General features: G+C 29.0%; 1 protein-coding gene across 1 annotated transcript; it reads right to left on the bottom strand.

Annotated features, from left to right (window-relative positions):
• Positions 1-6,841: 6,841 nt before the first annotated feature.
• LOC105194518 lies at positions 6,842-13,376 on the bottom strand. Its single transcript, XM_026135176.2, has 9 exons — positions 13,128-13,376; positions 12,705-12,838; positions 12,247-12,395; positions 11,711-11,873; positions 10,754-11,009; positions 10,391-10,531; positions 8,447-9,810; positions 8,110-8,199; positions 6,842-6,988 (listed from the first exon to the last, which is right to left on the bottom strand). Exons 1-9 carry the CDS (start codon positions 13,150-13,152, stop codon positions 6,935-6,937), a joined length of 2,376 nt encoding a protein of 791 aa, XP_025990961.2. The 5' UTR covers positions 13,153-13,376; the 3' UTR covers positions 6,842-6,934.
• Positions 13,377-13,571: the final 195 nt, after the last annotated feature.

Raw genomic sequence — 13,571 nt, 5'->3', positions numbered from 1 at the left:
ATATGTATATATAGCCAACGAAAACTTTTCACTTCATTTCTTTGTGATTCGACGAATTTACAAAATATACTCGTATTTGTACATTGAGACAAATCTATTTAATTTTTTAGAAGAACATGCGTACACAAAAGGGGTAGTATATGAATAATTTAGTTATTTCTAAAAAACAAAATGATAACTCTCTCTTTTCTTTTCCCTATATGTATATAAAATTAGAATATATTGATCAGTGGCTTTATTAAGGACTAAGGAAGCTCCTTATTGATCTTGCCAGGAAATCCATCGTTAACGTTTCCTCGAGAGAAGTTTTCCTGCGAGAAGAGAAGAGAAGCAAAGTTTAAGCCCTCGCTAAAGGCGAATAAAGTTACGCGGAACCGCAAATTCCCAAGTACAACAAACGCGAAGATCCGACGGATACATCAAGGCGCGAAAAGTCGCGTAAATATTTGATGAGCTTCGAGGCGAGAGAAAACGCGTGAGAATCGCAAAATTAATTCTCCGATCGCTTTACTTACTCATATCTACCAAAAATAGACTACGGATTTTTAGTAGTCGAACGAAATGTGATAGATTTCTCTGGAAAATAAGCTCTTTCTCTTACAAAATTTACGAATTTAATCATTCAAAGATATAAATTGATGGCAAGCCTATTACATTTGACAATTTAAATAAATCAGATAATTCAATTTTTTTTTAATTTTAAAAGATTAAGTCTTATTATAGAAATGTTAATTGCTCGCTGAGTATTTTTCTCGCAGTGTCAACTAGTAAAGTATTTCAAGGAAAGACACTCGCACGAATTAATCCAATTCTTAATAATTAAAACTTTTAATAATTATCGTTATATACATATTAGTGATATCTATATATATTATCGATATTTACTCGTTTTAATTTTAGTTATTATTATCAATTATTTACATTAATTTTTATTTATAACTTGTGTTGACAAGTATCGAGACGTCAATTAATTATTATAATAAAAATACCAATTAAATTACGTTTCCATGTGCTTTCACAAATTAAATTTTAAAAACCATGAATATATGGTGCGTTATTTCTTAGTACATTTCAAGAGTATTAAAATTGCTTGATCCTATTGTCTATTAATGTCGCATTAACGTCAGAATAATCAGAATAATATGCTCGTCAAATTCGCTTTCGATGCCACTTGAACATCGCGAATCTCGTGAATTTGCGTTGTGCTTGTTTTCCGCATTTATGGGTTTTCCCGATTTTCGTAGTTGTGGCTGATGGACACGATGCGATGGAAGTATTCAGATGACGAATAAAGTTCGTAGGCTCTTTAAAACAATTCACTAGTATAGTAGCGAAATTTTTTTTGCAATTTTATAATGAAATAAAAATTTATAATAACATTATTGTTCGTAAATTTAACTTGAATTTCTTTTTAAATTTGAAATGCAAATTGCGACGTGACTTTGGAACTTTTTTTAGCGCGGGCAAGAATTTACTTTAAATGGTATATATTGCAAGTACAATTTTTATTCTACAATATAATAAGTTAAAATGTATACAATATGATGTTACTCAAACTGCGATATGTGAATTACAAAATATTAATATTTACCGAATGTTTACAACTTGAATTTCTTTCTTGGAGAGAACAAAAAAAAATGCGTATTAAATATTCGACAAAACTGAATTCATCATTATTTGGCATAATAAAAAGTTTTGTCATTTTACAGTAAGTCTCAATGTTCGCAAAATCATTGAAATCATTAATTGATATAAATCAGTTACCAAAAATACTAATTATAGAAAATACGTTTGACTCATTAAAGAGATTATTAACATAATATAAAAATTATTATTACTAATTTACAAAATATCTTTTTTTAATATATTTAAAGAGTACATTCAAGATTTAAAGTAAGATTATTTTATTAGCTTTTATTTTAACAATTTTATTTGTAACATTTTATTATTATAAATTACATTATTTATTATATATGTGTGTGTGTGTATGTGTGTGTGTGTGTGTGTGTGTGTGTGTGTGTGTGTGTGTGTGTGTGTGTGTGTGTGTGCGTGTGCGTGTGCGTGTGCGTGTGCGTGTGCGTGTGCGTGTGCGTGTGCGTGTGCGTGTGCGTGTGCGTGTGCGTGTGCGTGTGCGTGTGCGTGTGCGTGTGCGTGTGCGTGTGCGTGTGCGTGTGCGTGTGCGTGTGCGTGTGTGTGTGTGTGTGTGTGTAGAGTTGTTAACAAGTAGCGTGAAACTGAAAACTTTTTGTTTTACTTTCTGATTTTCAAAACAAAGAGAAAACAAGCAAACCAATAAAAAAATTTTTTTTTCTTATTGTTAGTACATCAACCTCTACAACTCACTCTCAAAATTTTGATATTTAAGTTTGAGACACTCTTTAGTATTTTATCAAAAAGCAAGAATCGTCCTATTGTTATTTCGAGCTGGGACCGTGCAATGAGATTTTACGGATCGAAAAGCAGGAAGGCGATTACTATTAATCGCGCCCATAATACGGAAGGCAACTCAATCTGTCTGTCAGGGAACAGACATCCTGCTCGAGACGTCTAACGTCACAGGCAAATCCGAGATCGTGTAATTAACAGGATATATACCCTTGCTCCCACCGCGTTCTCCCGTATGCCAATCCGGCTCCTTCAAAGGGCGGCCGATCTGATCCTGTTGCTGTCGCAGACAGGAGAGTAGATTCGAGGTTGCTAATCCCATCCAAGACGTTCGTCGAACACAAATTGTTCGCGTTGTATATTCGTAAAGCTCGGTTATTAATTCTAAGAGTTTTAAGCCAAAATGCTAAAAGTATTATTACACAATTTGGTAAAAATATTGCATTTAGAAAATATATTGCAAGGTATTTTTCTTTTATCCGAAACAATGTTATTATATAAAACGTGACAATTATTAAACAATTATAATAAACAATTATTATATTATAAATTATAAATACTATATTATAAAAACTTAAACGAGATAAAGCCACCAATATCAGTGGTATATTACATTTATTTTATGAAGAAAATAGCAAATGACTATTCACATTCGTGTTGTAAAAAAAAAGTTCAATTTTGTAGTGTAATTATAATTCTTACAATCAAAATGTATAGTAATAATTACATGTTATATCATTATAATAAAATAGATACTATAAAATATTATGCATAAAATTGTTCAGATAACAATAAAGAGAAATATATTGTAAAATAATTAATTAAAGATAAAAATTTCTCTTAAAACATTATGAAAGATTTTAATAAAAATTAAAAGAATTTTAGAAAAATCCGTTTTATTAACTTTATCAGCAGAAAAAAAAAACTGTGAAGGAAGATTTGTTCCGCGCGCAAGTGGTCTATATACGTTTCAAATGCGGATAAAAATCTCGTAAAAAGTGAGTCAGAGAGCGGATATATTTATTCGAACGGCATTAACTTCTTATACTTCAACAGCTATCATTCTTTGCGATCTTGCAATATTTTCATGACTTTCCTCGTCTGCAGTTCTGTAGTCGATGAGAATTCAAATAGACATTTGTAAAGTTCCTCTATACTATCGATTTCTATCGGTGTATATATATCTTTGTGAAAAATTATAAAATTGACAATGATATATAATTTGACTTGACGAGAGAAAGATTATAAACATGAGAAATAAAAAGCGTAAAAAAACAAAACTTTCTCTTTCTAAATAAATTTTTATATATTTTCATACCTTTAGGAAATATCTTGCATTGTAGATACTTGATGCGTATATTTTCTACAGATTCTTAATCAGAGAGAAGCCTTACGACGTTGGTTAGGCTAGATCGCTACCGCCATTTTTTTCCAGTTAGATACTTGGGACGGGTGATGTATGAAAATTATTGTTGTTGCGTAATATATATTATCAATATATCAATACACCGAAAGAGGAAAACAGTCGAGAATCAATTAATTGATTATTACAACAAAGAACTATTCTCTACAGAAAGATTTACAAACACAATGCACAACTTTCAAGAAAAGGTCAGATTAAATAAGTTTGATATTAAATGGCACTGCGATCACATGATTTAGGCTAGACACGTATTAGGATTGTCAATCGCATCGTATCCTTCTATGTCGTCTCTCCGATTATGTAAGATTCTACAATAATTTTCTATCGCAAGAATTGTAACGCACCGAAATGACGTATGGCAATTAACAATTTTGAAATTATACCTTGTACTATTCATTCTTTTGAATTTTGAGATATGATGCTATCTCGATATGTTTACTTTGGTCAATAATTTTTTCTGATGTATTGTTTATTATATGTATTTGTAATAGTATAATAAAAATAATATTTATCATCAATAATAAATATGTAACATATCATGTATTACAAGTTTTAATTTAGTTACTAGTTATTAATAAATAACCTTATGCTATTAATGAACGAACTTGTAATTTTATCATGGTGCTAAGTAAGAAAGAACTTTAAACTTTCAATGTCTCTTCGAAGACAGACATTCACAATATTTCGTCGTAAACAAATCCTCCGGTGAGGAAAAGTCAAATCGCAAGAAATCAGCTGGCATTTCATCAGCAATCTTTTGCACAGCTCGGCAAAGTTTGAACGATAACTTTCTTTCGCTAATCGAAGCCTTGGCACAACAAATGCAGTTGAAGCACAGCTGACAGAAGGAATATATACAGAGACAAAGTCTGTGGCTATATGCGACACATAAAAAACTTGAACGATAAAACGTAAGCAGTAAAGAAATCAATATTTTTGCTTACGTTACCGTGTTACTTATCGATTACGAATGGCTAATTCGTTTATTGACATTATACATTTTTTTTTTTATATGCCATTAGCCTCTTTTTATTCAATAATTCTCTCTCTTCTCTTAAATAGACACATTTTGTGTGATAAAGATGCAATTAATTTAAAATAGAATAAAAAATACTAAATATCACAAAGAAAATATTAAACAAGAAGAATACTACGATATGATGCAATTACAAACAACGAATTAGGAGATGGAAGGGAAAACCACAAATGCATAAAGCGTCACGACGCCTTTCGTGTTCGCTTTTCGTCGAATAGTCGGAGATTTCGATAAAATGCATTTTAATGCGAAATTTGCATAATCGCTTGAATTTGCGTGCGCATTGCACGTGATGCAGCTGAGTAAAGAAGCCGAACCACCGAAGCTTTCTTCCATCCTCTCCTAAGATCCTCTTTCAACCTTCTTTTCAAGTTATTCTTTCATTCGAAAAATAGAGGGTCAATCGATTTATCTACTCAAAATTGTTAGAATTTGTAACAACAAATTAAACAAAGTATTCAGTCTTTCAAAATCTTTTCTATTAACAAAAATATGAAAAATCTTACTTTGGTCACTGAAAGATATCGCGTACTGTCAATTTAAATAATAAGTAACTAAAGAAACACTCGATATATCGATCGAAAGCATATTGCCGTATAAAAGTCTTGTAGTAATTTTTATATATTGTTCCACCTCTTCTTCATTTTTCTCCTTACGTATATAGAAATTCAATCTATCGTCTATTTTCACTAGTACATGGATTAATCGCAAAAAGTCTAATTGTTTGCTATCACCGCGATTCTAAAAGTTACAACGAAATCTCGATTTAGCAACCACAGATACGATTCGAAAATAGCAATGGCAAGCTTCGCGAAACACTTTTGGAACTTTTATGAATAATGCAATATCACTCTTTATTCGATCAAATCGATAAATTTTACAATTGGAAAATTACAAGTCTCCCCGTTTACTACAATTATTCTCAAAAATATCAATTTTAATGATTGATTTAATTTTCTTGTCACGATTGTTTTCCAAAATAATGCAGTAAAACAAAATTCGAAATTAAATATGTATTTTTTGTACGTGATGAAGTCATTTTAATTAATTATCAAAAATTATATACTTGATTTCTAAAAAAAGAACTATAGTATAATGTAACAAATAACAAAAAAATTTTATATACATATTATATTATAAGTAACTTGACAGTATTGGACTCGAAGAATTAAATAAAATATATAAAAGTAATTCCAATATAGAGCCAACACTGATTGTTCGTGTGTAATATATAACTTTATTGTTTAATGAAATAAAATTGAAAATGTAGATGTTTTAGTATCATGATTTGAACCATCTTTAAAACAAGTTATTAACAATTTTAGGAAATGTTAATTATAAATTTTAAAACGGGCGCATGATTAATTAACAACGTGGATACTACTAAGGTGGTTATTACTAAGTATTGTATGTAAAAATGTGCGGCACATCTCAATCGTTAAGTCAGCCACGTTTCTCGTTTGAGGTAATCAAAGGACAAAAAGTAATAAAGCGCGAACAATGTTTGTTCGAGATCACGCGGTCTGAGCTAAGTATCGAGGCGGTTAAACTGTTGTACACGTAGGAAATAGAAACAACTACCTGAATTTATGCAACAATCAACCTTTCTTTTTCGATATTTAGAAACATATGTTCAGAAATGATTTTATATACCTCTAAATGTACATGAAATAACACACTTTTTCTAAATAGTTAGTTTTTATAAAAGATTTCGTATTTTTCTTATATTTTCAAGTATATTCCTTTTTAAGATAGGTCCATACGAGAGTAGAGATTGAGATTGAATTGAAATTTAACCATCAGAAGAAAATTAAATTTTTCAAGTGTGGCGAACTTTGATTGATCAATTCAATGATTACGGTAATATAAAACAAATAATCTCCAATTCTTTATAACTTCTTTAATTATTCCTTGTATTATTTATCAATGTTTTTCTAATATTTTTACAAAATAATATATTCGTTGAAAATCTATACCTTAATAATAAAATAATAATCTTTTAATTTTTAATATTCACATTTTTATTCACAATGTATATCACATTTTAAATATTCTATGTTACATTCTTTTTTTTTATAAAAAATTGTAAATCACAAAACAAAGTCGTCCGCTTTTAATGTTCTCTCTGGTTTCTTAACAGACATCTAAATTAACAATAAAAAAAATTTGTTACATGTTGCAAAATTACATAATAAAATATTATAAATTAGTCGTGTATACTTATGTACATACATAAAAATGCCCGCGCACAAAATACATTTACTTTTAAAAAAAAAAAGGAAAAGAAAATATATAGGATGAAATTTAACGGTTGAACCAGGTTTTTACCCTATGAGAGAACTTACCGACTGCACGTCTAATCGATTTAGATCTAATTGCATTAATATTATTTTGGCTTTAAGCAAGATTCAAATATATATATTTGAATCTTTGAGTCCGTGTTTATATAGAAAAAAATAAAAACAGATACATGCTCAAGTTTCATTTAAAGTTAAAATAACGTTGGCGCAGTAATTTTTTTCATAGAGTAAAAATCTATTCAACTGTTAAGATTTACCCTGTGTGTGTGTGTGTGTGTGTGTGTGTGTGTGCGTGCGTGTGCGTGTGCGTGTGCGTGTGTGTGTGTGTGTGTTTTATGTATAATATATATGTATATATATACAGGTTGAATACTAAATAATTATAAAGTTAAATAATAAAGCCAGAAAGTTGATAATTTTTTATTTAACTTGAAATGTTAACGAGTTAATTTTTAACTTTAGCGAATAACAGAAGTCAGAAGAACAATTGAGTATCTTAATGGAATACTTTGGAACTCCGAAATTGGAGAGAAATGGAGATGTATATGTCAGGCAAATAGCAATTTTAAGAAAATAGTAACTGACTAGGCAAATAGCATTTGCCTGGTTAGGTTAGGTTAGAATAAATTACATAATTTTTGTATTTTTAAAGCAGGCATTTTGTGTTTTTAATTCTAAGCTATTTAACCAGGCAAATGCTATTTGCTCAGTTACTATTTTCCTAAAATTGCTATTTGTCTACGACATATACACAAAAGAGTATATACGAGACTCTCATTAAAAGTAGTTTGACGTACGGTGCAGAATCATAAAGAGTTATAAAAAGTAATAACTGATCATTTGTGATATTAAATTTTCATGAATTATATGTAACATTGTGCAACATAGTGTATATAATCTCCTAGTCAGATAAATTAAAAAAAAATAATATAGCATAAATATTGCAATACAAAATATGTACAAACCTTTAAAAATTTTTTTCCACAAGGTTCATCTTTCCGCAATATTTTATCCGTAAATTTTTGATTTGTATATCTTTCGCACCAATTATCTCCCTACATATAACAAAAATATATATTTGATAAACTTAAATGTAAAAAACAGGCCAATGACGAGCAGTAATTTTAGTTGTTAAAAATTAAATTACATATATTTTCTCAATTAACATTCGAAATAAATAACAGCTGTTTTTCACACTTAAGTTTATGAATACACGAGCGACACATAGTATACTATATATTTGATATATATTTAATAAAATCACTATATTAAAATCATTATTATAATTACTAATTAACTTACTGTTTCTCGAGGATGTTTTCTTTTAATATCTTTCATTTGTACTTTATCCTCTTTCACTCTTTCATCTTCTCTAGTTTTCTCAGAATTGTAAATTGAACTCGACTCTTGCTCTTTCAATAAATTTTGTAATTCAACTTTGGAATAATTTTCTCCAAATAGATTTTTCTCTTTTTCTTTTATATAAACGTCGTCATCATTAATTTCTTTTGTGGATACCATTAACGGAGTTTTCATATTTTTGGAACTTTCCCATCCTGCAGTCGTAAATTTATCATTGTTACTGATTAAATTATCTTTTTCAACATTTAAATTTTCTCTTCTGTTCAAATTTTCTTCAAAAATTGTACTATTTTCTTCATTAAGAATCAATTTTTGCTTTTGAAATCCACATTTATTTTCTTGCAACATATATTTCTTTTTATTACTTTCTGTAACAGCTGCATTTTTGTGAAAAATGTCTTTGTTTTGAAATTTGATATTTCGTCGCTCTTTTTCCGCAGCAACATTGTCTACAATAAGTTCCTCAAATTCGCAAGTGTCAAAAATTTGAACTCGTTTATTATTGCTCTCGATGGAAAACATATTGCTTATATTCTTTTTTAAGGAATCGGAGCTGTCGGGAATAATTTGCAATTTATTGACGTTACTAGGTAAAATTTCATTTGCAACACTACTCTTGCTACAATCGGGATTGTTCTCGTTAGAAAAATCTTGTATAATACTTCTAATATTTTGAGTTTTTGCAGGAATACTTCTATCGGAAACATATCTTCGTTTATTCTCGTTAGCACAAAGAGTCCTTGTTGACATGTTCCGATTATTCTGAGAATCGCAAGTTTTGTGTTCAATTATTTTCTGTTTAGTTCCTTCATTATCATCATCTCGCATGCTTTTTGTTACGATATCATTCTCGCTAGTGCTAGGTATGTTCTTGCGTTCGTTCTTGTGAAAAAGGCACGAGCTCGTCGAAATTTTACCAGTTTGCGAATCGCAAGTTTCGGGAATTATTTTGTTTTCGAATTCACCATTATCAGCATCCAGTGTCACACTGCTCTCATTGAAATCAGATGTACGTTTCTTTTTTTTCTCGTCAAGAGGGCAAATGTTTTTCGTAACATTCTCATCATTTTGCTCACAAGTTTCGGGAATTATTTTTCTCTTAATTTGTCGCATATCGATATTATTGATATCCTGCGTATTCTCGATTATTGAGTCAGAGGGAAGAAATGTTGGAGTTTTCGATTTAAAGAACGTGGCAAAATCATATTTCGGGTTACAATACATTTCCGTGGTACAATATAAAATCGCGAGTGGAATTTCAGTGTCGGAAACCATTCTACGCTTGACAGCTTGTAGTTTGCGATCTGCAATATGAAAATATTATGTTTATTATTTTTTATTACCCATACACAGACCCAGCAAGAAATGATAATGAAATCGAGGTCAATTTGACACCGATGCCATTATCATTTCTCGCTAGGAAGAGATTGTAAAAATTATATCGCAGAAATATTTCATTGAAAAATGTAACATTGCGAAAACATTGCAGCAATAGTACGACATAATATATATTTAATATTGTTTTTCTTGTGATATTAATGTTATAATAATCAAACAGTTTTTAATTTGAACAATTTATGAGATATGTATAAAACTGCTCATAAACCGAATTGATGAATCAGAAGGTGCACAAGCATACACAATTAATTATATAAAAAATTATACAATAAAATCTTAGGAATTTACTTTCACAATGTGTTTAAAATATAGTTGCAATTACTGAGATTACATTACAAAAATAAAATCTTATATGTTGTACGTGAAGTTTTATATGCTGCGCTAACGGAGCAAAATATAAAATATTTAAAATTATGAAAAAAAGATTTAAAATCGAAACATTGCCTTATCGTTATTTAATTTAATACAATGGCTTCAAACACTTACAGATAATTGGATAATCAGCTGTAATAGCTTGAGTAAATTGCAAAGAATCATTTGTGGGCTGTTGTATAACGATGGCATTTTTTGCAGTGAGATCTCGGGGAGTCAAAGGTCTTTTCGTGGGATACACACACGATTTGCCACCTAAAATATAATCTCAGCTTTAATTAAAACACTTATAAATTTAAATAAATATTTACAATTATAATTCAATAAATTTAAAAATATATTGTATGTGTACTCTGTTGTAAATATATATATTTTTTTTACATAATTTTTCACTAAACTTTTACAAAATTCATCATTATAGATATATTGTTTTTTTTTTATCCTTAAATATAGTTTAACTGAAACGGTATTAATCACCTGCTGCGGTAATCAATGGTGCATATGCAAAATATTGCTTCGCGCAAAAGTGCACAAACGATAAATCTTTGAACAGCGTTCTACGTTTTTCATTCGGTAGAAACTGTTTCGAGCAAACTTTCAACCATTCTTCCTTTACTTTTGGCAGATAATCTTCAATTTTTGGTAATTCTTTAGATTCTTCAACGGCTATATTTACCGCCTCCCAATATGCTTTTGTAACTATAGGTTTGGCAGACGCTAATGCACAAGCTAACTGTAAAATACATAGTGCAAGTATAAATTGACAAACATTCTTCTCTTGCTATTTATATAATTTTATTGTAAAATAAATATCAGTATTATATACCTTCCTCGCTTGATATAAAAACTCATAATATGAAATTAAAAAGCGTAGTTAAAAATAGCAAAACCAATTCTCGATTGTTAAATAGATACATGTAATCTTATTAGCTTTTTTTATTTTTAAAGTATAAACAAAACTTTCTCAAACTATAAAATTCATCAATTACACAGGCACACGAAAAAGTGTCATGTCCGAGAGACTACACCTATGTATCCTTATGTATTTTGACGCCCTGAAACCGAATATGACTTCAGAATTGCTCCATTAAATCAAGATTTTTTTTACACTCAAAAAATTGCTAAACGTTCCTTAAAATTATACACTATTGAGTCTGGTAAAAAAAATCTTGCTGAAGCAATTCTGAAGTCATATTCGGTTTCAGGGCGTCAAAATACATAGGGATACATAGATGTAGTCTCTCGGACACGACGCTTTTTTGTGTGCCTGTGTTATTTTTATGCTTGGAAAACGTATAATAAAAAAATAATATAACATAAAATTAGATATAAGATTTAATACTGACACTTAAAAAATTAAATAACTTAATAAAAGTAAATAATTTGATTTTTTCAATCACCAAATAATCTGCACAGAATTGTACAAGAGCTTACTTTTGTGGTAAATAATGTAGTTTTAGCCACTGTCAAGTGTGTGCAAAAATTCTTCCAAGTCTCAGAAAATTTTACTTTTAAATGACATATAACATTCTTCAATTTCTTGGTATCTTCTTCGTTCAAACTAGAGCTCGTAATTATAAATAAGTGACATAATACTCTACAATAAGAAACAAAAATACATGTAATAAAATTAATAAATAAGTTTGTTAAAGAATCAAAATGATTTATTCCAACAATTGTGATTTTAATTAAAATTATTACGATAGAATAAATTATCAAAATAAATTATTTTGTACATTTATAAACATATAGGCATGTTATATAATATAATATATTTTTAAACTAAATTAAGTTAAAGTTAATAACTTATTAAATTACTTTTTAGTTACATTAAAAGTTGCAAAAAAATTAAATCTGTTAAAAGTTAGAATTAAATTAATTTCAAATTAAAATTAATGATGAAAAGCATTATTTACATTAAATTAAAATGTTGTAATTAAGTAACTCTAATAGCAAATTATCAATCTTACGCAAAGGTAGACTCCTTTAGACCAAACTGCACTGTGTCACCAGCTTTCAAAATAAATTTATTATTAGCAGACAATTTCGTCTTCTCCTTATCTCTTATAATAAATGTTCCATATTTAGATACATCGGTAATAACACATTTATATTGCGTCTGAAAGAAATATCCTTAATACATGTTTCTTAAACAGATAAGTATTAGAAATCATATCAATATTTAAAATTATTAATATATAAAATATATTGATACTATAATAATTTTATGTAACGTATCAAATTATTGCCAGCACTGATGTGCACCAATGTGCATTAAAGCCATTGTACATTAATTTAACTCAAGTATAAAAGTGACACATCGCATATTATATATCTTAACATCAACATATATCTTTGTATAAACTTTGTTGATTTTAATATGCACCAGCGCGTACCACTGCTTTGAATCGAATTCTATATAATATACCTCTAATTCCTCTGTTGGCTCTACAGAAACTATTGCATGAAGTCTACTGACGGTTGCATCTCCTTCCAGCTTAATGTCACTCTTTGATTTACCAAATGATTTTCTCTGATCTGGTAAAATATAAACGCAAAGGCCTGAAAGAGAATACAGTATTAATTTTTAACAATGCTTTTTCTTTACTATGTAGAACTTATGAAATTATAACAAATTATCAGAAAGAAAAACATTTTAAGCTAGGCATATTAAAGTTCTAAATAATTCATTATTTGAGTTTTCATACGTATAAATTATATTTCGAATGATTTATTATAGATAGATATTATAATAGATAGATATTTCCATTAATTTTAAAGCAAGTGTAATTATTATCAAATAAATTTTGTGATTATATAGGCTTACATCTAAAATTTGATTCCAACCTACCTTCGCGTCCTTTAAGGCACCACATGTTGAGTTTAACTCACATAAAATAGAACACAAAATTAACAATATTTAACTTTCTGTAATAGAGCAATGGGAAATAGATAATATTTAACCTTAATAAAACATCTTATTTCAAAATATCGACAATCCAATTATTTAGTCAATAGTCTTGTTTTCTATCCGTTTCCGTTTGTTTTCTGTTCCTGAACTCTCTAAATAAGTGTACACTTAAAATGAAATAGATAGATATTTCAAAGTTAGCGAAAGCAAGAAAGAACGTTCCAGTGCAGTCTAGTGCAGGAATAGAAAACACGCCTTTTGTTTTCTGTTCCTGAACTCCCTGAATTAGTGTGCACTTAAAATGAAATAGATATATATTTGAAAGTTAGTGAAAGCAAGAAGGAACGTTCCAGTGCAGTCTAGTGTAGGAATAGAAAACAAGCC

The sequence above is a fragment of the Solenopsis invicta genome, chromosome 16 (assembly GCF_016802725.1).
Source record: "Solenopsis invicta isolate M01_SB chromosome 16, UNIL_Sinv_3.0, whole genome shotgun sequence".
In the NCBI taxonomy this organism is placed as follows: domain Eukaryota; kingdom Metazoa; phylum Arthropoda; class Insecta; order Hymenoptera; family Formicidae; genus Solenopsis; species Solenopsis invicta.
The sequence above is the reverse complement of the archived record's forward strand: the minus strand, read 5'-3'. Positions and strand labels throughout refer to the sequence as shown.